This window comes from Pocillopora damicornis, chromosome 13, assembly GCF_964200805.1.
Source record: "Pocillopora damicornis chromosome 13, jaPocDami1.2, whole genome shotgun sequence".
NCBI classification, from domain to species: domain Eukaryota; kingdom Metazoa; phylum Cnidaria; class Anthozoa; order Scleractinia; family Pocilloporidae; genus Pocillopora; species Pocillopora damicornis.
In genome coordinates, this window is record NC_142682.1 from 15,792,636 (window position 1) to 15,817,765 (window position 25,130).

Below are 25,130 nucleotides of genomic sequence, written 5' to 3' on the forward strand. Positions count from 1 at the left end.
GACACTTATTTCGAAAAAAAAGACGTTAAAAACTACAGATCGAATCTTGTATTGAAACCAATAATACGGACGTTTAACGAGGAAAATCACTTGTGACAACAGTTTATTCAGTTCTTAGCTTGATCACGATCTTATTATCATATAACGAAATTACGAAACTCTACTCTCCATTTCATATTTAACCTATGTTACCATAGTAACCAAAACTGGCATTTTAATATGTTGGCGTAGATCGAATGAAGTTCAATATTTGAATCGATTTGTTATTGAAGAAAATAACAAGGTACCTTTGACGTTATAATTTTTTAACTGGTGGCATTTTAGCCTAAAATCAACCTTCAAACATCATGGTTATCATAGTGTCTGACTACGCGAGTAATCTTAATTGTCAAAAACAGAACTTGTTCCTATTTAAGTAAATTAGGCTATCAAAGAAGATTGAAATCTTCGCGCTCACCATGTTTTCCCTTAGCTATCTTTTATAAATATATAAACATCCTCTTGTAGAATGAGATAAAATTCGTTAAATTTCGTACCAAGGTCCAAATTGTGTGGGCAGACGCGGGAGGTCTGCGTACAAGAGATTACGATGGGCATTGATTTCCATACAAATGCGCGAAGTAGTCTGCATCCTTCTTCAGTAACACTTTCGGTTTTTCCAGCTCCATAATTTTTCCGCAGTCAAGCATCATCACACAATCGTAATCAATAATCGTACTCAGACGATGAGGAATGGTAATGACAGTGCTGTCAAGGAGACAGTTTCGAACAACTTCCTAAATGAGGCGATCCGTTCTGTACTCTACGGTGGACGACGCCTTGTCTATTACAATGAATTTGTTTTTCTGAAGAAGCCCACGTGCAAAGGAGATGAGCTGGCGCTCACTTGGACCCAGGGTAGCTCTGCAGTCCGCGAGGTCCTGGTACAATTGTTGGGAAGGCTCTCGACCTAGGACTTCAATTGACATTTCTCAAGGACTTTCCAGATCTCCCTCTCGGTATGGCTAAGGAATGGATCCACGTTCATGCACAGTGCACCCATAGAGAAGATTGGCTCCTCGGTGATAATTGAAAAGCAAGGCCTACTCCTTTGAAGGTCCAGGTTGTGAGTATTCGTCAATCATTATCTTAGCCAATTAAAACGGTGCATTTATAATAGACGACTTTCCAGCTCCTGGTCGTCCTGCGATGCCAAACCTCTCCCCAGGGTACGCAGCAAAGGAGATTTCTACTAATTCCCATGGACCCTTCTCTACTGTAGCTCAAGGAGTTGCTTTCGAAGCTGACTGCGCCGTCTTTTGGCCACGGCACCGGAGATTGGATCTCCATGGCGTATCCAGGTTCGGGTACAATCACGGCGTAAGCCAAGTTGCGATAAACAGCGCTCACGCTGATGATGATGACACCATTTTGCAACACATCATGCAACAACTGAAGGGTGTAGATCAGAGACAGAAGCTTCCTAAGAGACTTACATTCTGCGGCTAACGATTAATCTCTTACTATAGTTGTCAAAGAAAGTGTGTTTTTACAGTCATCTTTTTTTTTAAGATTGACGATAAGAGATTGTCAGGTTTTACGCCTGACGGCTGAGTTTTTGGCCGTTTTTCGGTGAACGGTTAACCCCATTGAGACATTGTTTAAAAGGAGAAAAGAAATTACGTCCAACCTCTGGCAGCGAAACTTATTGACAGAACATATCAATCGAGGTGTAAGGTCATTAAGAAAATCATTTACTTTGTAGGAAGTCTAAGCCCTAAAATAAGTTTCGCTCTGCCAACAAAGATAAAAGTGAATGTAAAACATTAAAACCATCTGTGTTCAGAAATTGTGCAACGGAGGTTGTAAAGTGTTCCACCTCATTATAATTATGTCCTTAACATCACTCTATATCACTATCACTCTAGATACTGCGAGCCCCCTCATAGATCAAACACCTATCGTTTATTGCACAAGTAAACCTAGGGAAACTGAAACATACGGTATTTTGCTTTTCAGTTAAAGTTCATTGTCCGTGAGCGCCGGTCACGAGAGTTTTTTCGAGAATGTTTTCTATGAGCATATGCTACGTGCTCTAGGGCCGCAAAACTTCTTCGTCATTACAATATGAAACTGTAGGCTTATCAAAATCTGCCGCTGATATAAAAAGCAACCAAAAATAGAGAATAATTTTTTTTGCTATGGAAAGAAATAGATCTGTTACCATGCACATGCGATGCACCGAAGACAAACACAGCGGCGGAAACAACAACATTTAATAGCTCACTATACCTTAGCTAATGGTAAATTCTGGTTTTATTTACATCTACATGGAATACATTTCCGAAAAAAACATTAATTGTGGCTTAATTTTCAAACGACCCAGAGCTTGACAGGGTTTAAGCGTGGCCTCAAGCAAATATTGCGAGTCAACAGTGGCACTAAGCGTTGCTTAGAAATCCTGCAACCCGCCTCTCATTGAAAACTCCTGTTTGCTTTATGGGCTTGAAGGCATTTGTTTAAGTTTATATCTTAACAACAGTATAACGGGTGTTGGCCAGTTTATTCCGTCTTTTTTTTTAAAATATTTTTCACTGCTTGATTTTCGAAGCCATTGATATCGTGCTTTAAATACACAGGCGGCAATAAAAAACGTTCGGAAGTGATGTTGAGCCTTTCCGATCAAGAAACGCTTCTGATTTTGTCTTTAAATAAACGTTATGGTAAATTCGATTAATTTTGATCTCTAGAACAAAATTTGAACCAATAACACGAGCGGAACTGGAACAAGACATAACGGAGGCTGTAAAGTGTTCCACCTCATTAAAAGTCCTTAACATCACTCTATAGCACTATCACTCTAGATACTACGAGCCCCCTCATAGATCAAACACCTATCGTTTAGTGCACAAGCAGACCTAGGGAAACTGAAACATACGGTATTTTGCTTTTCAGTTTATTTCGTAAAAGAATAAACCACCATTTTATCGGTTTAACCCACTTGGAATGTTGGGAGAACATTCAACGTTCTCCCAGCATTCTAAGTGGGTTTTTCCGCCTGTAAACCGAAATAAAGTACGGTCTATTGCACAACAAAACTGGGAGCGCCACTGGGAGCTGTTATCGAAAGGGTGTATGCTCGAATGCAATTTTTTGATTAACTGTTAGGTGGGAAGATACACGCTGAACGAGTGGGAGAAGGGTAGTCAAAATTTTAAATGTTCAGTAAACTCGCTGCTATCATTTAAAATATGTACCTTGCATTGCATGTCATTGAAAGGGTTGTCTTTTGCGCACCAATAGTTTTAGTATTTGTTGTAAACATTCCTTGATCAATATTCATTGATCATTCCCAGATGTCTTTTTCCAAGTTCGTATCCCCTTGTCACGGTGACAGTATTGCGATATACAACTCTACCAGCGGAGCGGTCAAGTGTCAGGCCTGTGTTAAATGCCCCCAAGGACGAGGCCTCTCTGTGCAATGCAGTTCTGTTCAAAGCCCAGAGACACCCATAGTTTGCGAGCTATGTATACTTGGGAAAACATACTCATCTGGAAAAGACGCCGGGGCATGCATCAGCTGTGAGAATTGTGAAGAGTATCGCGAAACCATAAAAGCCTGCACTCTGACTTCCAAGGCAGTGTGTGGAAAGTGTAAGCCTGGCGCTTACCAAGATAACCGCCTAACACGATTGTGCCAGCCCTGCTCCCACTGTTGTGATGATCAAGATGATCTAGTCGAGCCGCAGTGCCAAGAAATGCCTGAAAACAAGCGGTGCAGTTTTCACAGATCACACGTATGCAGCAAAGTTATAACTCGTACAAATTTCAGCTCAGTCAGCTCTGTGGAAACAAACCACACAGCATCACTGGTATTGGTGTCTTCTCCCACAAGCCAAGTAACCGCCCCATTCAGCATGCGCACTGCATATCAGAAGACCCCTGTGGCTGATCGTCCTTCGAGAGCCGCAATCATCGGTGCTGCTGTTGGTGTTCCATTAGCTGTTGTCCTGTTGCTGTTGGTCATTTGCTATTTTCTTAAAAAAAAGAGCAATCACCGAGTAAATAAGAGGGTTAATGACGCCGAAAGGCCGCAAGAAACACGTGGCAAAGATGAGTCGGGTGGAATTGATTTAGAGCAGTTAAACACAGAAAGGTTACAACCAGCAGAAGATAGTAACGCCACATCGCCAGGGACCAAGGAAACTCAAATATTTGTCCAGAACAATACAGGTCAGTGAACCTACATGACTAATCAAGCTTTGAACATGATTTTCACTGAAAGCATCATAGGGAATGCTCTCAACTTGATATCTCCTTTTTTTACTCAAATATTTCCAGATGTCTGCAAGCTATCAATAGAGGAAAGTGAAGCTACATCGCCAAGTGTCGAAGAAACTCAGCCACCGGACTACAACAACACAGGTAAACCCTTTGTGCGATCTAAGCTCTAGTTACGATGTTTTATAACGTGCTCTTTATAGAAGACAGTTTGACCAATCTCCTTGATTTATCTTTTTATCATAAACTTCCTTTGGTCTACATGCCGTAGAGGCTTATGGGAAATAAGAAAGTCATCAGAGGGGGCATCCAGGTCGTGTATATTTTCATGAGTAGGGTTCCAAAATTACTTCTTCCCCCAGATGGAGGGGGTCCAGTAAATCCTTCCCCCCACCCACCCGCCCCTTCCTTAATTCGAGTGATAAAATCATTACAACTATTGGAGTATAAACTTTAGAGATACCCGGCAATAAGGTAAGGTCGTGTATGGTCAAAACAACGACGATGATTACATCCGAGAGTTTGAGAAATTTGAAAACAAAACAATAAAAATCTTAGCATATCAAACTTACGTTTAACATTTGCCTCTGTAGATTTTCGTGACATGTCACGCAGTCTGAGGTCAGTCAAAAACACGCTAATTTTCGAACATTTTCCTCTTTTTCGTGTATTTCATTTGAATTTCTATCTTTCTTACCTTCAGTTTCTAAAACTAACGTACATAAGCTTTCTATACCACTGCATTTGAAGGCAATCATTAAAATATTTCGTTCGGGTTTTTGAGACTTATGGTTAGCGATTCAGACATGTCGAAGAGGGGTTCACGCCACATGCAAGCAGTGGCCATGGAGTCTGGGGCTATAACTCTAAAGCGCATGCCTATAACTGGTCATTACCGCGAAATACGAAAAAAACAATAAATTTGGCGCAATTTGATGTATAATACATGAGGTTTGGATATTGTTTGGGTTCGGGAAATGGGACTCGAAGTTTACGCGCTGGTGATTTTTTCTTCGGCTCTGGCTGGCTGGCTCTTCTCGCGGTGGCGGTAGATGCACAAAACGCTTTCGGCGAAGAAACAAATGGTCCTAAAGGGGAAAAACTGCCTTGGTTTACATACGAAATAAACAAGTAAGTAAAAATTGCGCTTATCGAAGTGTATTCCGACCTGTTTCTTTTTTCTTTTTAATTTTTTTCAATTTTTTTTCACCGAACTGATTTTTTTTTTAATCAGCTATCTCATATATTCCCTGTCGAAGAAGTCTGATCAAGAGCCGAACGACGAAAGTGCTGATTCTGTGATTGTGGGAATCGTGGAAAAAATATTGAGGGAATATGAGATTCGCGGAGTTGTTATAAATTCCAGAATTCTCAACGTCTTCAGGAAAAAGATTTCTCTCCTCCATTCAGCGTTCAAGAAAGCGTCAAAAAGTGGGGGGGAAAGTATAAAGAAGCTTATTGATGCGTGGAAGGCAAATAACTACTCCTTCAAAATTTTCTATCATGAGCTTGAAAACAACTCATTGATTGAGGAAAACCAACAGCTTCGTGGGCAGAAAAGGAAAGCTGAATTGGATTTAGCCGCAGAGCAGGCAAAGTGATTAAAATTGAGTAGGAGCTTGAAGATGTTATTAAGGATTCGGAAAACAGAAAAGAACAATACAAACAAAAATTCAAAAGATTAGCGAAAAAAGCAGCAAGAATGCAAAAAAAGGGACAAAGAGGTCCAAACAAAAGCAAACGTTTCACTGATTATACCAAACAACATCAGGCAAGATTAAGGCAAGGATTTAAAGAAGACTGCCACTCAGCACTGTCATTTTTAGGCCTCTACAATTTTATTGCCACCAAAGTTGAGGTATTTAATAATGACACTCAACAATATGAAACTATTTCATTGGTAGAAGAGAGAGAGTTACAACTATTGGAAACAGAGCCAAGAGAACTGACTGACAATGATATTGATGACATCAATATGTGGGTTTACTTGAAGGACAAATTTAATATATCTAATGAAGCTTGCATTAGTTGGCCATGAAGTGTAAAGACATGCCCACAAAATATAAAATATGCAAACACCTAGATAAGCTAAATGCCAATTGGAATCTGAGAAGTACACCAGGGGAGGCAGAGGGAGTACAGATTTCTTTCAGGGAGAGTCTTGAGGAACAGATAAAAAGGGTGCAGAAAAATGGAGTATTGAACAAGGTTACTACTATTAAAGTAAAGCTCAGTGGTGATGGTACCAACATTGGGAAAAGACTTAAACTTAAAAATGTCACATACACAATTTTGAATGAAAAGGATGCAGCAATGAATGAAAAAGGGAACTATGTTCTAGCAATAATTAAGACAACAGAGAACTATGACAATCTTAAAGAAAGCCTTGCTGATCTAAATAATGAAATGTCAAATTTAAAAGAAATAACTGTAAATAGTCATAAGTATAGCATTGAGTATTTTTTGGGAGGAGACTGGAAGTTTCTAGCCTGTGTTTGTGGTTTAGGGGCTGCTAATCAAAATTTCTCTTGTGTTTGGTGTAAGTGCCCAAGAAATGAAAGGTTTGACATCAGTAAAAAGTGGTCTATAACTGACAAATCTCTTGGGGCAAGAGATTTACAAGAAATAGGTAAGTATGCAAAATCTAAGCAATATAATTGTAAAACCAATCCATTATTTGATTTTATTCCTATTGACCATGTAATAATTGATACACTACATTTATTTTTGAGAATATCTGATAATTTAATTGAACTTCTGATCAGGGAACTTCGCAGGAAAGATGCCATTGATGAGGTATCTACTTTTTCAAATGGGTTTTGTCAAAATAAGTATAGACATATGGCTGGGTATGAGAAGTTTGTAAAAGAACTTGAAATTAATTTTGAATGGAAAATTAATAGGGACAGCAAGAAGTTGGAGTACAGAGACCTTACTGGACCTGAAAAACTCTTGCTTTTCCAACATATTAACTTTCACTTACTACTACCAGAGTTTCATAATGTGGACAAGCTGCAAGCCCTTTGGGGTAATTTCATAGATATTATGGGTGATCTTAAACTTAATTACACTAAGGATGATGTTATCTCTAGCCTCAGGGACAAAATCAAAAATTCCTAGACCTTTACCAAGCAAAAGATGTAAGACCATCTATGCATTCTTTGTATGCTCATGTACCTGAATTTTTAAAGCTATACCAAAATTTAGCTTATTACACTCAGCAAGGTATGGAGAAGTACAATGACACTGTATCAAAGGACTACTTTAGATCATCTAATCATAGAGGGGTTTCTGCTCTAAAGCAACTTTTCGTGAAAAAAACACAGAATACAGCTTTTGGAAGCTGCTGGTTTGGAAAGGGTGAAGGAAAGCTACAACTGTGGAAACTGTTCAACGTCTGGCCATACCATCAAAACATGTACCGCAAAATGCAGCAAATGCGATGCTCCCACTTTCTGTGCACATCTTGTTAAAATAGATGGTAAATGGAAGCCAAGATGTAATTTAATCAATCAGTAATCATATAATATATCAATGTATTAAAGGAGTGTATTACCCAAAAACTGCTAGTAGAAGTTGTCTAGAATAATTCGCTATGCCTGTGAAATGTTTCTTGTATACAGTATTCAAGGAGTCTTTTTCAAAAACGTTACTGCATTGATTACAACAGAATCACTGACTGAAATATATGGGTCATTTATAACCACATGTTTACATTTTATGAAGGTAATTCACATGCAAGTAAAATAATTCTTTGACATCAACTATCAAAATCAATAAACATGTGCTAAATCAAATATATTAATGATGGACCATATTTTTGTATCCATATCTGTTGTCATCTCCACGGACAAATGTAAAAACGACTTGATGCCCGTCTTCGATTTCAGATCTCACGTATTTATCGTCAATTAATTTAAATTCCACTGTGGGGTTTCTTTTTGTCAACCAAAATCTCACAGTCCCTGGTACAACATAAGCAAAATCGCCGTTTTCATTCATGATCCGCTCATTCCACTTTGTGCCGATATAACAATCCAGAGTTTCATTTGAAAGAATTTCATATATTAGTTTATTCCTCTGATATTTTTTGGATGAAATCCTTCCAAGACTTTTATAGAAAACGTCGTCATCGACTTGAATTTCAATACGAACTTCTGGATCCTCTCTGCGCCCGGAGTACAACTTTCGCTTGATCTGCCTGTAAACGCGTTCATAAAAAGTTTGCATGCGATCGCTGAAGGAATCATCGGTTGGTTTTGACATCGGTTCCAATCGCATTACGGGCAAATTATGTTCATCGCATGGCCTCCATTCGTCAAATTTCTCGCTGTACCCTTTGAAATGAATTTTGACCATGTTTCTCGCTTTGTCGACCTGCATTATCTCTACAGGATAAATATTCTTATCCGTAGTTTTTATTTTCTTGCATTGCTTGGTCTTAGCTTCTGCGAATTCGTCAATAAATCTCTTCGGAGTCTTATGCCCCCGCTTCACTCTGTTGGCCGCCATTTTTAACATTGGCGCTCTTTGCATATTTAATTGCTCGGCGCATGTCAGGTGAGTAATACGGAGGCTTGGGACCAATTTAAGCAAATGTTCAGTTTTCTATGGGATAAGTTTGATATGTTTTTTTGTCAGTTCATTGTTACTAAGTGGTTTACAATAAAGAGTGTATATACCTGATTTGTGAGTTGTCTTTTTTTCTGTCTCCTATCTCAGAGCACCAGCTGTTCAAGAAGGCTCCCAAAGACAACAGTTGTCACACTGTGGTGAAGACGACCACTATAAACTCCGTGACCTACTGTTCAACTTGTAGTTCTGGTCTAGAATCTACAGGGTATGGAGAAGAATGAAGAGCGGTTGTATAGATAATAATACTTCAGGTTTTCAGTCTCGAAATTCGATGACACCGGTTTTGTATCCATTTGAATGTGTTCATTGTCCGTCGGGTGATGATCTCACAGTGTCTGAAACGAACGAACATTTATGACAAAGCGATACTCTGTTAATGAATACCTAGCAGGCTGGGGACCGTTTCTCGAAAGTCCTGCTGAATTAACACGTCCGAAGCCTCATATAAAAATCAAAATTTAAGGAATAGAGAGGCTGATCATTTCACCCTAACCTGTCCATCTTGTTTCTTTAGCTGATAGTTTTATTGTATAATTTTTAAACAATTTTAAAACTTCCATCTAGAATAAAAACATAACAGCTATATAGGCCCGTTAATTTACCGGGACCTTCGAGAAACGAGCCCCCCTACTTAAACTAGACGGAGTGCTATGCGTTTTAAATTAACAACAGTTCTTTAAATACTGTGAGTCAAACTTTGCTTGATATTTAAATGAATTTCTTTGGTCCTCCACTGAGCTATAGGAGACTCGCGGCAGGCTTGGCTGTTGCTAGGATAGAATTGTATATGTAATGTTTATACGCAATGATTATATAAATGAAGATAGTAAATTTTATGCCTGGTGATTTTAAGTGAACGTTAATGTTAATCAGTAAATGACACTGGCATATTCGGAGACTGAACATAATTTCATTGGGAATAACTCTTCTAGTCATTCATGGTATTAATTGGTCTCTAACGGATTCAGTTAAGTTTTTTGCCATTTGGATAAATTTTGAAATATGCAATTTACTGCTTGATCGAAATTGGGGCATAACTGTATCGCATTGTCCAATGCAAACTGTATAGTTTCAACTTATTTGTGTTTATTTTTTGAAAAGCATACTTTAGGAAAAAAAAGTGCATAGTTTTCGAAAAAAAAACATCATATTGAGCATGATTTGGAAAAAAATGAGCAATGCTAATTGCAAAATATGCTACTTCTTTTAGGGTCTAGTCCCTTTCCCGTGTTAGAACGTAATGGTTTTGGGTTACCTTGCATCTTGAGTTTATCTTAAGAGCGATTTTGAATTATGTTCATCATTATTCATTATATTTATTGTAGTTAATTTCTATGGAACAGTCGCTGCCTGTTTTTGTCTCTTAGGGGCTTACAAATATGCCATACCATAATTTGAACATAAAATTGCGCGCTTCTGATTGGCTGACAACGAGTTAACGCTTTTATGAACGACAACGAATAAATGCAATATCGTCAGGGAAAAAAGAGGACGAACTTAACACGGCTATTTCGGGATGGAAATTTAGTTCGCGCATGCGGTCTACACGAAACATCGAGTTAACTATTACTTCTCTGGTTAATACCAAATTATGTATTTGCATAAATCTAGCGTCCATGGCAACCTCTCGGGCTAAGATCTAGTTTAGCCAATGAAATCTTGCTGCGTATGTAATGTATTAGAGCGAAAGGCCCCAATTTTTTCCAGGCAACCAAGAGTCACAATTTCAAGCAAAACAGTCTGTAAACGACTGGAAAGCTTTAGTTTTGGTTCCAAAGAGTGCGGTAACACTTTTATTCGTCTAAATTAGAACTTGAGCAAATAAATTATGCTAGATTTACCTGCATAGTACTCGTTCTTAGTCAACGAACCGATACATTGCTAGTGAAAAGGAAAGAGTTTTATTCCCTGGTTTTTCGTTTTAAGTTTGGGAACTTTCCCCGTCAGTTCCGCACTCGTGGCAATGTAGTGGTTGACAAGGATTTAACGTAATCTCGTGTCCTTTTTCCCCACATGGTCAAAATGCTGGGACTGGGTATTAAAATTCAGAGTGTATTCCTTCAAATCCTTCTTCACCTTAGAATCCAAGGCTCATGTGCCATTGTCGAAGAAAAGGGCAAACATGTCCTTCTAGCAAATGGAGTTCTGGTGTGATCGTCATGTCTGGGAATTTTTCCCAAATGAACTCAAGAAAATTTGTGATGTCTTCCGCTGCAACAAGAAAACAAGAAAATGCGGAACTGACTTAAGGCATGATCTTATTATTGTATTCACGTTTTCCATGAAAGTCAGGTTTTTTCTTTCACGTACCTAGCTTATCAATCTTGCCATCATTGAGATAGTCTGCACTGTCATAGAAAAAGTGGCAAGCAGCAAATAACTTGAAAACTTATTCAAATTAAACACTTATTTCTTTAGCTTGAGGAAGGAAGGACACAGCTCCTCTGTTTTTGTCACCACAGCACTGCATAGTTCGATGATATTGTCTTCCTAAGAAAAAAAAAACCGCAACAATTTAATAAAATTTTGTGACTCATAAAATTCCCTTTCTAAAGGTAGAATTTGTGTTACCTTGCAGCAAGTGTGTACATGGTTACCAATGAATGATTTTCCATGGTAAGCTTGTCTCTCGACATTCATTTACTTGAGAACCTCATCCAAATGAACTGATAGTGGTCCATTGGCTTTCTCAAAGGCAGTCAATTCCATTTGTTCATCCGGAAGCTTTTCTCATAATGTTGAGGTAATACTATTAAAATGAGGGTTATTTGACTACTTAACACTGAATTGGTTCATATGTCAGCGTGCGTTCATCGAGATATGAAGCACGCGGGAAGTTTGGAGAGCACGACAGATGCGTAAGAGTTGCTCAAGGCGTAGCCTCGAGCAACTCTAGCTTCTTGAGTTCCACCACATTGCCAATTGTTTTATAACATTTTCAGCCCGATGGAAAATTTTTTTCTCGAGGGATTTGTTCGCTGACGTCATGTCCTTGCACAATAGGAATATGAAGCACGTTCGCGCAATTGAATTTAAACAGACAAATTTACTAGCTATGTTATAATATAATTTAATGGGTTGTTAAATTCATTTCAGCTAGTGTAATATTATAAATAAATGATCTATAAAACAGAATCAAAACTAAAAAATTACGATGGGTTGAAACACGTGTGATGGAATTGGAGGATTGTACAGCTGTGATATTGGAAAACACAAATATATTATTGTTACTTCCTCCTTTGCATTTCCAGGGAGTTTGTCTATCTCCTCTAATAGCAGTGTAAGGTAGGCAGGCATGCAGACTTTGGAAATTCAGTTAGGTTAACTGAATAAGTTAACTTACGGTTTTTTCCGAGTTCCAGAAATATTATTTGCTAAATCAATAATCTTTCCGAGTTGGTTTAGCTGCGCATACATGCCAGCACACCAATTGAAGCATCCTGATATCACTTTGATTAAAAAGTTTTAAAACAGATCAAGGATATCGTGACCCCCAGCAGATCGCTATTCCATTTGCGATTCGTGTTTTTGGTGGTTTCGGCGAGATAGTCCACGTCACGGCACAGGCAAGCTTGACGATTCGCCACAACATCGAAATATTTCATGTAATCCTAAGAAATTTAATATTCAGCTAGAGCTTCGGATGTTCTGCAAAGCTATTCAACGTAACGCTACGCCATTTGTGAGTACGCTGTACCATTCGATATTACGCTGAGCCATGTCACGCAACGCTACACTGTTTGTTTGTACGCTGTACAATTCTATATTACGCTGAGCCATTTGACGCAACGCCACACCGTTTGTGCGTACGCTGTGCAATTGGACATTACCTCGAGCCATTTGACGCAACTTTACACCGTTTGTATGTGCGCTGTGCTATTCGACATTGCGTTAAGCCATTTGACGCAACGCTACACCGTATGTGTGTACACTGTACCATTCGACGTTGCGCTAAGCCATTTGACGCAACGCTACCGCCTTTTGTGTACTGTATTGCGAATGAGTGTTAGACTATTCGCAATTGAGCTTATCCATTTCCAATTTCATGTTCCAACTCGACATAGGCAACTAAACCGTTTATCATTTGGCTAAACTGTTCGTGTTTAGGATGTTCTGTTTCATGAGGGAAAACTAAACCGTCTATAATTTGGCCACGTCATTCCATTATTAGCTTTGCTATTCTGCAGCTGATCCTTAGACCAGCTTTGTGTTTGCTGATCAATTTGACATCCTTGTATTTTTGGTGGTGACTGCTGCCTATATTATTCCATATAGCGTAATGGACTAATGCGATTTATTTCGAAACTCGTGACCTAAAATGTTCTTCGTCAGCATGACACGGGACCAAACATCACATGTTGTATGGATTAGAAGGAACATCTCACTTTCCTGTTTGCGATCTGGTTGCCCACGCAGTGGCAGATGGGACATCTCCCTGCCTTTTTACTCCTACTAACGTCTCGATCGACCAAATTGAGCATCAGAAGAAAACAAAACGAAACTCCAAAAACGATGTAGAACTTCTTAAGTAAGAAAATCCAATACCATGTAATCGGATGCTTTTAAAAATTTTAAGTGATCACCTAAAGAACTTCAAGGATAAATTGTTTCCGCATCGCTAGAAAACCCTCTGACATTTACCGTGGTATAGTAGATAATCATGTGCCTGGCCTGAGACGATCGGTTGATTCCATATGTCGCTACTTAAATGCGGTTGCGCAAACTTTGGAAAACACGATTATCACTTCTACCCGGTGTCCTTTAGCTAAATTTATTTTATAATCAGTATCAAAAGTTGTTGTTCAAAAATTTGAAGGCAGGTAAATCTAGTCAAGGTCGTAGATCTTTAGGAATGTAAATACCGGCAGTTTAAGTTTCACAGACACTGCATTCGTAATTGGGTGCAAACTTATGCAGACGAACGTAATTATTTTATATCCACGACTCCACCAGCCATGCGGACGAACCTCATCGCTAAATTAGAAGAACTACTTCAGTTAAAAAGTCCTACCGTCCCCCAAATTAACATTGGTTCATAAATAAGAGTGATGCTAAATTTTGGCGGGGCTTAAAATTTTCCTCTTTCCCACGTGCACCCTCGCGTTTTTTCAACATGATCTATTTTCTGATAATTTTTAGACCAGTACTTAAAAACACCTAAAAGAAATAGAAAACAATTCTACTGATGGCAGACCGTCTAAAGCTCATAAAATCCACAACGACAACAGCAACAATTTATTACAAGTTTCTTAAGTGGGTGCATCACGTTACCTACAACGCTATAACAAAAGATATCGATATAGAAACGCGAACTGCGCGAGGGCATAAGGTAAAGTCGAGCAAATAAAGCGGCAAGCATAAAAAAGGGAAGACGAGTCTTGTTGTCCCCTCTTACATGTAAAGCCAGTTGTTGAGAGCGAATTAATAAACAAGCATGTAAGACCGCTTATGTAGGAAAAACAACCCAAACACATTTCGCTGATGATGCGTCGAATATTTTTCGGTTCAGTGCTTTATTCGTGCCCCCATGCATTTGTAATACTTCTTACACGTCAACATTTTCACAGCGTGGTCCGCTTAAGGTAACAGGTCTTCATAAAATAAAGAATTTGACTCATAAAGTCGGTATCAAAAACTTAAGTTTATACAGGAAAAATCTATTATTACCTTGAATTGAAACATTGAAAGTGTTTAACACTCCTATTCTAGAGGCTTAGATTTTATCAATTTTAAGGTTTAAAGAAGATGAAGATTACTTCGCAATTTTCTCGACTTAAAATACGTAGCTTCCTACTGTTCTGGCATGTTCGAATTTCGTGACGTCTGACGCCCACTGTATCACAATCCGTTAAAAATTTCCTGATGTATCCTTCCAAAGTTAAATTACATTTTAAGTCACCTTTCGATTCAATAAGAAAAAACGCCGCAAGATGACCTATATATGTAACTAGTCGGTACACAAAATTATTCTCTGAGTCATCCTCTTGTTGCAGCGTATGCGCAACTTGAAGTTGTAGGCCAAGCAACGACATTTCAAGACTCTAAGGCAGGATACAAGCTCTAAGGCAGGATACAAGCTCTAAGGCAGGATACAAGCTCTAAGGCAGGATACAAGCTCTAAGGCAGGATATAAGGTGAGATAGGTAGAGTAACGAGAGACAATAAAGTGACTGTAACTGAAACCGAAACTCAAAGTTTCATTGGATCAGCTGAAAACGAGAAAAGACATTTAACCATAGTGTAGTCACAAGAATCAGTGACTTTCGCTATTGCGTTTGCTGTTTTCCAGTATATTTCTGACATTCAAGATTAATTTCAATCTTTCCCCTAAAGACTTTGACTGAGTTAATTCAGAATTTCATGTTGCCACTAGGCTGGTTGTCATTTAGAATCATGGCTCGAACTTTTGTATTTATCGCGGGCCTGCAAGCCAGCTGAAGTAATTTCTTGACTTTCCCACAGGATGAAATATGACTGATTTGTTTTTTGTTTTTCTTTTATTCAATTGAAATGCTCACTGTCTTGGTGAGATGTTCTGCCCCTGGCCTTGTCTAAATTTACTGGCTTTTCCAAGTGTCACATTTTATCTAATTGAGTTGTGTTCGCCGCACGTCAGTTGCGCAACGTACGGTTTCACCTTCCGGAACTACTGAAGGTAAAAAATGTCACAGTGATGATTGACACCATTTGTCAGTTATTGATGATTTGTAACGCAAGTGCGCACCAAGCAAAACCAGTAAACTATATTCGTTTGCGACCTTAAAAAAATCTTCCCAAAAACCTATGTATCGCGTGCCATTACCGCATTTGGCAAACCCCAAAATCTACAGTTGTAAACGGAAAATAAAATTGCCTTATACCTTAGCTGACATAGAAGCTTAGAGGTAAAACGATTTTCAGACAATATCGAAATCTCACCTATTTTAAGCTTTCTTGTCTGGTCTATTTGTGTTGCATGACTTAACCCGAATAGACTTAAAACATTTTGGCTCAACTACTTTATATATTTGCCTCTAAACACATACAACCTTCCGGTGTTGGCATTGCCGTTCTCCTCGTCATTTCGTTGGTTTTCCCGTCGCAATCAAAACGCCTAGGATTTGCATCAACTACGCACTTGTAAACGAGATAATGCTGTTTGGAATGATTTAGGAACTCATTCGCAAGATAACCAGGTCCCTATCTTTGTTTTATTCGATGTATTTGGGAAAATTTACCGCTACATTTTTCGCTGGATTCCCGAAAGGAAATCAAAACACTATCATTAGCAAGCGATCCAAGATTTCAAGACTCAGTTCGCTTTTATTTAAGCAAGGCGTTAAACAATGTAAGGGCCTTTCTTTGATACATTTCTTTAACCCAATATGAAAACTCTTAGAAGGGGATGCTGTTGATTTTCATCGTGAATTCGTTTATCAATAAACTTGCTTGATGTTGAAGTTTATCAAAATAAAATATCCACAAGGCTTACCTTTTGTATTACTGCGATTTCAATCGCTGGTTGCGGCGAACTTGATCGTCAGTGTGAATGGAACGTGATTTTCGCCACCGATCGATGCGGACACACTTGGCGATATGTTTTTAATTTCGTAGTGATTTCTTGAGAGGCAGCACTTTCTTCATGAGATTACTGCAGTCGCTTGACGCTACATCATATAGTCACGCGAAATGGTGGCGAATGTAATTGCCGATATCAGAGATCGGCGACAATAATCGCCATCACTGCAGCGGGCACACCTGGCGATTTGACCTGTTGCCGCGATCTGCGCATAAAACCGCTTAGTGTGTCACCAGCTTAAATTAAGCTCTGATGGGTGATACTGCGTGACAGAAAGGTTTTCGTTTCTTTGTGTGGTTTGTTTCTGTTTTCCTTACTCTTAGTGGATTGCAGGAGTTTAGGAGTGCACGCCAAATTTCTCCGTCAGCTTCGAGTTCATCAGAACATATAGTAATTATATTTTTCATCTTTAAATGCTCACCCTTGTTACTTCGAGGCAATTATATTATTCAATACCAAGCGAAAGCTACAACTAAATCCCAGCATAGTGATAAAAGAAAGAGCATTCTTCGTTTGATTACAATGTACAGCAGTAATTCACAGCGCGTAGCTCATTTCAATCTGGCCAATCAGCTTTTGCAACTGACAACGATTTAGACGCTTACACACCTCAGCCAGACCAAAATGGGAAATTAGCCTGTTGCCGCGATCGGCGCATAAAACCACTTAGCGTGTCACCAGCTTAAATTAAGCTCTGATGGGTAATACTGCGTGACAGAAAGGTTTTCGTTTCTTTGTGTGGTTTGTTTCTGTTTTTCTTACTCTTAGTGGATTGCAGGAGTTTATGAGTGCAAGCTAAAATTTCTCCTTCGGCTTCAAGTTCATAAGAACATGTTTTAATTTTTCATCTTTAAACCCTCACCCTTGTTACTTCGAGGCAATTATTCAAACACCAAGCGAAAACGACATCTAAATCACAAGCATAGCGCCGAAAGAAAGCGCATTCTTCATTTGATTACGATGTATATTGTACAGCGGGAATTCACAGCGCGTAACTCATGGCCAATCAGCTTTTGCAACCGACGCTTACACACCTTAGCAGACCAAATGGGAAATTAGCACCCACTCTCCATTAGGTGTCCCCTCCTCTCCTAATATCTTTTCTGGCTAAAATGGGCAAAAGGAAACCTTCTCGTCTCATTATTTGTGGGCTGCAGCCATGATCAACGCCTGCTAATCAAGCACCTTTTCTTTTAAGGAGGATACTACCTATAAGCCGAACACCTTGATTATTTCTATGATTATATTAAAGGAAATAGGGGTCTTACCAGCTGATATGCGTGCGGACATTCTATCAATTATTAAATTGTAACGCCGCGTTGTCGCTCACTGTTTCAGATCTTACTCGCGTTTGTTCTTCTGATCAACCCATCTGTTGCCAATAAAACAGCTGCTTTTGAATGAGCTCACTTGATTCAAAATGATTTTCTTTTTCAGCGCGACCCCAAGCTCTAAATTGAGACTTCACACAGAGGTAGGCTGATTCTTCGTCCATTTTCCCTTTCTTGTTTTTTCTTTAAGCAAGAAAAGAAATCACGTGTAACTTCCATGAGCGCGACTTCCTGAAGTTGCAAATCAAGGTTTGGGGTCCTTGCGAAGATCTCCTTCTTCTTAGGAAGTCTAATCCTTAAAATAGCTTTAATTTTTTTTAATTGTTTTTTTTTTTGTGCCAAAAAAGAAGAAAGTAAACGAACAGCATTAAAACCTTTTTATCTCAAAAATTGTGCAACAGTTTCAGTAAGGTTAACAAGGGCACAGTAGTGTAATTGGCATGATTGGTATTTCCGTATTTGGGTTTCGGTGCTTGCTGTAGTGGTTGCGTTAAGAATGATCGAGTGTTTCAACCAAGATCTGAAAAGTTTCCTTTTTTTAACCATAAATAAAAGCTTCCTAAGAGACTTACATTCTGCGTGCCACTAGACCACTTTGCGCAGGGAAATCAACTTCCTTGTTTTGACGGCGACAAGATATAATTACCATATAAGGTAATTAAAGGACTAGTGCCATTTATTTCGCATCGTAAGCACATTTTTATTGCTTAGTCGCAAAATCTCAATTTCCTGTTTGCGATCTGTCCGCCCACACAGTGGCAGGTGGGACATCTCCCCGACTTTTTACTCTTGCTAAAGTCTCGATTGACCGAATTGAACATCAAAAGAAGACAACAAGAAACTCTATAAACAAGGTAGGACTTCTTAAGTTAAAAAATCTAATGCCATGTATTCGGACGCTCCCAAAAATTTTAAATGATCATCTAAAGAACTTCGCGGATAAAATGTTTCCGCATTGCTGGAAAGCCCTCTGACATTTACCGTTGTATGGCAAATAATCATGTCTCTGGCCTGAGACGATCGGTTGATTCCATGGCATATGTCGCTACTGTGAGGCAGAGCCTAAATGCGGTTGCACAAACTTTAAAAAACACGATTATCACTTTTACCCAGTGTCCTTTAGCTAAAAACTCCTTCATGTATTTTATAATCAGTATCCTAGGCCGGAGAAGCCTCTCTATCATTCACTACATTTAAGAAAAAACCTCAAAAGACAAAAAGGCAGTCAGATGTTCATGAAAAATAAGTTCATACACACGATCAAATGTTAGTAGAGAACAATATAGAGCTACCCATGCCAGAACTCAGAGGCTTTTCTCTGTTTGTTTTGACTACATAATTTCTCATCCTTAAGGTAATTTGAGTAATTTCCTCATGCCTTCGAATAAGCTGTTGACATTGTCAACAAAGCGGAGCGGTTTTATTGTTTCCTTTCCACTTGAGAAATCTGTTTGACATGTCAAAGGTAATGCTACAGTTGTAAAATTTCATTCGAGAAAGTGTAGCATTTTTTTCGAAGGTTCAACCGCATGAAAGACAAATACATTAACGTATCACTGCAAACAGGTTGGTTGCCAATATATCTAATGATACATTTTTTCGCAAAATAAACAAAAAATTGGCTGGAGGTCATTATGTTACATGGTCGAGTGCAATACGTGGGTTATAACCGAGAACCAAATATTTCTCCGCCCGGTCCGCTTCAACTCAGCCAATAAGCATTTTATGATAATGATCGTCGCTTTTTCGTTATCTTCCTCTCCTCTTTCAGCTCGGCATTTTGCGAGACCGTCTCCCTTTATTCGGCTCTGTTGACGCCATCTCGTACGACCCTTATATAAAGATTCTTGCCTATATTTTCCAATACAAACGCGTGAGGCCGTTCAAGTCACATGATGACGACCAGGAAAAACTATTTCATTTCCCATTTTTTTGCATTCGTGATCAGAAATGCGTTCTCTTAGTTGTCCAGTTGCCGTGTGCACTCGACGATTTGAAACTACACAAGTAGGTAGGCCGATTCTTTAGGGGTGATGGATTTTACGGCTAACGGCTAAGGAAAAATTTGGCTGTTTTTAGGCGAACGGTTAACCCCATTGAGACATTGTTTAACCTCTGACAGCGAAACTCACTGACAGAAGATGCCAGTCGAGTTTTGAGGTCATTAAGAAAACCACTTTGTAAGAAGTCTAAGCCCTAAAACAAGTTTCGCTCTGCCAACAAAGATGAAAGTGAATGAACAACATTAAAACCATCTATGTTCAAAAATTGTGCAACGGTTTAAGTTTGGGGAAACACTGAGTTTTTGTGAGAGCAAAGGATTGGAAATTTCATGATTTTTCGCGCCTCACATGCCGCCGGAGTAATGAAAATATTTCATGACAGCGACAAGGGAGAAGTTTTCTGTCTGGACGTGAAACATAAATTTCGTTGTTCGCGCGCGCCGGTCACGAGAGTTTTTATCCAGGTTTCAGCAATGACTATCTTTTGTCTTTGTAAAACTTAAGACATTTTCGTCAAGGACTCTTTATACATTATTGAACTGAAGACGTCTAAGACATTGCTGAAACAATTTAGCAATGGACCAGAGATTACCTTGCAGGTGATTCGATAATAATAACATCGCCGCTTCCTCTTTCGCTTTCCTTGGTACGTACTGTCAAGTTGCTGGCGGTGGAAAGACCAGACAAAAAGATCAAACCCTTAAAGGTTAACAAAGCCTCGAAGATTTGAAACTCTAATGAAATAAGTTGGGATTACTGGAGTGAAGGGAAAAACGAGGCTGTAATCAGATCTTATCGCGAACGGATCCTCTCAAAAGGTTTTACTGATCACCTGAAGTGAACTTCAAGTGTGACAACATTATTTCCAGTAAATTAATTTTTTCAGCATCGCCTGATGAACCTGAAACGATCGTAGGATTCTTTATTTTTTAAAGGCTTGAGTTTGGTTGGGGTAACTTTACAAAGCATAACAACTTCTTTAAGTTTTTTTATTTTTTATTGAACTTCATGAGTAGGAAAAGGTTACCATTTAAGCGATTTCGTCGCCTTTTTCTTTTCCTTTTCTGATAGCTAGAGGATGGATTAAAGTTTGAACAGCCAATGTTTTTGTAGTTAAAAAGAAGATATCTTAAACACCGTAATGTCTACCAGTAGATGACATTGCGATTGGAAGCCTTCCAACCGCAATGACTACCAATTATCTATTGCCGGTCGTCGTGACCCAGTAGGTCATGTCTCTCCGGATGTGGATTTAAGGGAATTGAAATATCAAACATGTGAAACCAGTCAGTCATACCGGAAAGTAACCAACCAAGGAACATCTACACCTTGAAGTTTTGTTAAACCTGCCTTCAAGGACTCTTTGAATTATCACACAGTAAGTACCACTCTCTCTCCCTTTCTTCTTTCGCTTTAACTGAGAGAAGAGAAATCATTCTACATTTACATAAAATTATGTACGAGGTTTGATTACCTGGAGATCAGACACTGCAGCGAAAGTTATTTTTGCAAATTACTGTTTTGACGTGAGGTTGGAATCCTTGGCGTTCTTTATTTTTTTCTACTTTCTCTTAAAACTTAAACTTTCGTTCGTCACTAAAGGGAGTCGGCTTGTTCAAAGTGTTTCAGCAAACAAATTTAAATTTTTCACGGAAAAGCCGAATGTTTTCTATGAGCATCTGCCACGTGCTCTGGGGCCGCAAAACTTCTTCGTCATTACAATATGAAACTGAAGGTTATCAAAATCTGCCGCTGGTATAAAAAGCAACCAAAAATGGAGAATAATTTTGTTTGCCATGGAAAGAAATGGATCTGTTACCGTGCACATGCGATTCACTGAAGACAAACACAGCGGCGGAAACAACAACATTTAATCGGTCACTATGCCTTAGCTTATGGTAAATTCCGGTTTTATTTACTTCTACAGGGAACACATTTCCGAAAAAACTGTGGCTTAATTTTCAAACGACCCAGAGCTTGACAGGGTTTAAGCGCGGCCTCAAGCAAATATTGCGAGTCAACAGTGGCACTAAAGCGTCGCTTAGGAATCCTGCAACCCTCCTCTCACTGAAATCTCCTTTTTGCTTTATGTGCTTGAAGGCATTTGTAAAATTTATATCTTAACAACAGTTTTACGGGTGTTAGCCAGTTTATTCCGTCTTTTTTTTCAAATATTTTTTCACTGCTTGACTTTCGAAGCCCTTGATATCGGGCCTTAAATACACAGGCGGTAAATAAAAAGAAAGACTTTCAGTTTTTCGGAGTCAGTGACCACCGAAAATGGGCCATTGAGCTTACGCAACCTTGATAACCGGAATAAGAAAATAAATAATGACTGGTCGCGTGGTCCCTGGAAGCGGGCTTCAGCATTTCCGATCAAGATACACTTCTGATTTCGTCTTTAAATGAACGTTTGGAAAGTTATGGTAAATTCAATCAATTTCTGTATTTGGATCAAAATTTGAACCAATAACACGAGCGGAACTGGACCAAGACAAAACGGAGGCTGTAAAGTGTTCCACCTCATTATAATTATGTCCTTAACATCACTCTATATCACTATCACTCTAGATACTGCGAGCCCCCTCATAGATCAAAAACCTATCGTTTATTGCACAAGTAAACCAGGGAAACTAAAACATACGGTATTTTGCTTTTCAGTTTATTTCGTAAAAGAATAAACCACAATTTTATCGGTTTACCTAACCCACTTGGAATGTTGGGAGAACATTCGACGTTCTCCCAACATTCTAAGTGGGTTTTTCCGCCTGTAAACCTCGCAGGGGACCCCACTGTAACTTAGCATGAAAAAATTGTCTTAGCAACGCTACACCGAATGTGTGTACACTGTACCATTCGACATTACGCTAAGCCATCTGAAGCAACGCTACACCGTTTGTGTAATGTATTGCGAATGAGTATTAAGCTATTCGCAATTGAGCTAATCCATTTCCAATTTCATGTTCCAACTCGACATAGGCAAGTAGACCATTTATCATTTGGCTAAACTGTTCTGTTAAGGATGTTCTGTTTCATGAAGGAAAACTAAACCGTCTATAATTTGGCCACGCCATTCCTTTATTAGCTATGCTATCCTGCAGCTGATCCTTAGATCAGCTTTGTGTTTGCTGATCAATTTGACATCCTTGTATTTTTGGTGGTGACTGCCGCCTATATTTTTCTATATAGCGTAAAGGACTAATGCGATTTATTTCGAAACTCGTGACCTAAAATGTACTTCGTCAGCATGACACTGGACCAAAAATCGCATGTTGTATGGATTAGTCAGGACATCTCACTTTCCTGTTTGCGATCTGGCTGCCCACGCAGTGGCAGATGGGACATCTCCCTGCCTTTTTACCCTCACTAACGTCTCGATCGACCAAATTGAGCATCAGAAGAAAACAAAACGAAACTCCAAAAACAATGTAGAACTTGTAAGTAAGAAAATCCAATGCCATGTAATCGGATGCTTTCAAAAATTTTAAATGATCACCTAAAGAACTTCAAGGATAAATTATTTCCGCATAGCTGGAAAGCCCTCTGACATTTACCGTGGTATAGCAGATAATCATGTGCCTGGCCTGAGACGATCGGTTGATTCCATATGTCGCTACCATGAAGTAGAACTTAGATGCGGTTGCGCAAACTTTAGGAAACACGATTATCACTTCTACCCGGTGTCCTTTAGCTAAATTTATTTTATAATCAGTATCAAAAATTTTTGTTCAAAATTTGAAGGCAGGTAAATTTAGTCAAGGTCGTAGATCTTTAGGACTGTAAATACCGGCAGTTTAAGTTTCACAGACACTGCATTCGTAATTAGGTGCAAACTGTTGCAGACGAACGTAATTATTTTATATCCACGACCCCACCAGCCATGCGGACGAACCTCATCGCTAAATTAGAATAAGTACTTCAGTTAAAAAGTCCTACCGTCCCCCAAATTATCATTGGTTCATAAATAAGAGTGATGCTAAATTTTGGTGGGACTTAAAATTTTCCCCTTTCCCACGTGCACCCTCGCGTTTTTTCAACATGATCTATTTTCTGATAATTTTAGACCAGTACTTAAAAACACCTAAAAGAAATAGAAAACAATTCAACTGATGGCAGACCGTCTAAAGCTTATCAAATCCACAACGACAACAGCAACAATTTATTACAAGTTTCTTAAGTGTGTGCATCACGTTACCTACAACGCTATAACAGAAGATATCGATACAGAAACGCGAACTGCGCGAGGGCATAAGGTAAAGTCGAGCAAATAAAGCGACAAGACGAGTCTTGCTTACATGTAAAGCCAATTGTTGAGAGCGAATTAATAAACAAGCATGTAAGACCGCTCATGTAGGAGAAACAACCCAAACACATTTCGCTGCACTTGACTATGATGATGCGTCGAATATTTTTCGATTCAGCGCTTTATTCGTGACCCCATGCATTTGTCATACTTCTTACACGTCAACATTTTCACAGTGCGGTCCGCCTGAGGTAACAGGTCTTCATAAAATAAAGAATTTGACTCATAAAGCCAGTATCGAAAACTTAAGTTTATACTTGAATTGAAACACTGAAAGTGTTAAACACTCCTATTCTAGAAGCTTAGATTTTATTAATTTTGAGGTTTAAAGAAGATGAAGATTACTTCGCAATTTTCTCGACTTAAAATACGTAGCTTCCTACTGTTCTGGCGTGTTCGAATTTTGTGACGTCTGACGTCAACTGTATCACAATCCGTTAAAAATTTCCTGATGTATTCCAATATGAAAAATCTTAGAAGGGGATGCTGTTGATTTTCATCGTGAATTCGTTTATCAATAAACTTGCTTGATGCTGAAGTTTATCAAAAAAAAAAATATCCACGAGGCTTACCTTTTGTATTACTGCGATTTCAATCGCTGGTTGCGGCGAACTTGATCGTCAGTTTGAATCGCACGTGATTTTCGCCACCGATCGATGCGGACGCACTTGGCGATATATTTTTAATTTCTTGAGAGGCAGCACTTTCTTCATGAGATTATTGCAGTCGCTTGACGCTATATCATATATATAGTCACGCGAAATTGTGGCGAATATCAGAGATCGGCGACAATAATCGCCATCACTGCAGCGGGCACACCTGGCGATTTGGCCTATTTCCGCGATCTGCGCATAAAACCGCTTAGTGCGTCACCAGCTTAAATTAAGCTCTGATGGGTGATACTGCGTGACAGAAAGGTTTCGTTTCTTTGTCTGGTTTGTTTCTGTTTTCCTTACTCTTAGTGGATTGCAGGAGTTTAGGAGTGCACGCCAAATTTCACCGTCAGCTTCGAGTTCATCAGAACACATAATAATTATATT

At 39.0% G+C, this 25,130-nt stretch overlaps 2 protein-coding genes and 1 long non-coding RNA gene across 6 annotated transcripts in view; 2 read left to right on the top strand and 1 right to left on the bottom strand.

Moving 5' to 3' along the window:
• Positions 1-2,915: 2,915 nt before the first annotated feature.
• On the bottom strand, positions 2,916-24,749 carry LOC149035684 (uncharacterized). 3 transcript variants are annotated; one of them, XR_016182102.1, is made up of 5 exons: positions 24,663-24,749; positions 11,206-11,385; positions 10,737-11,106; positions 8,943-9,230; positions 2,916-4,016 (listed from the first exon to the last, which is right to left on the bottom strand). It is a non-coding gene; the product is annotated as an uncharacterized LOC149035684 (long non-coding RNA). The 3 variants fall into 3 exon arrangements; XR_016182100.1 differs by lacking the exon at positions 24,663-24,749 and adding an exon at positions 16,367-16,630; XR_016182101.1 differs by lacking the exon at positions 24,663-24,749 and adding an exon at positions 11,467-11,906.
• On the top strand, positions 3,336-10,232 carry LOC149035685 (uncharacterized). The gene is made up of 3 exons (XM_089190930.1): positions 3,336-4,212; positions 4,321-4,404; positions 8,983-10,232. The coding sequence occupies exons 1-3, from the start codon at positions 3,336-3,338 to the stop codon at positions 9,114-9,116; spliced, it is 1,095 nt and encodes a 364-aa protein (XP_089047056.1). The 3' UTR covers positions 9,117-10,232.
• The window catches only part of LOC149035686 (uncharacterized), a 57,807-nt gene continuing 47,414 nt past the window's right edge, over positions 14,738-25,130 (top strand). The window contains exons 1-2 of one of the 2 annotated variants that reach the window (XM_089190914.1): positions 14,738-15,029; positions 17,891-17,927. The gene's annotated coding sequence lies outside the window, so the exon portion shown is untranslated. Of the gene's footprint in view, positions 15,030-17,890; positions 17,928-18,521; positions 18,639-25,130 lie in introns of those variants that run through there. The other variant, XM_089190915.1, reaches the window with a different exon arrangement.

Excerpts from the sequence above, each read along its gene's own strand:
- LOC149035685 (XM_089190930.1), top strand. The coding sequence starts at position 3,336 with ATGTCTTTTTCCAAGTTCGTATCCCCTTGTCACGGTGACAGTATTGCG. Across the intron at positions 4,213-4,320 it reads ATTTGTCCAGAACAATACAG|ATGTCTGCAAGCTATCAATA; the intron begins GTCAGTGAACCT and ends AAATATTTCCAG. Across the intron at positions 4,405-8,982 it reads ACCGGACTACAACAACACAG|AGCACCAGCTGTTCAAGAAG; the intron begins GTAAACCCTTTG and ends CTCCTATCTCAG.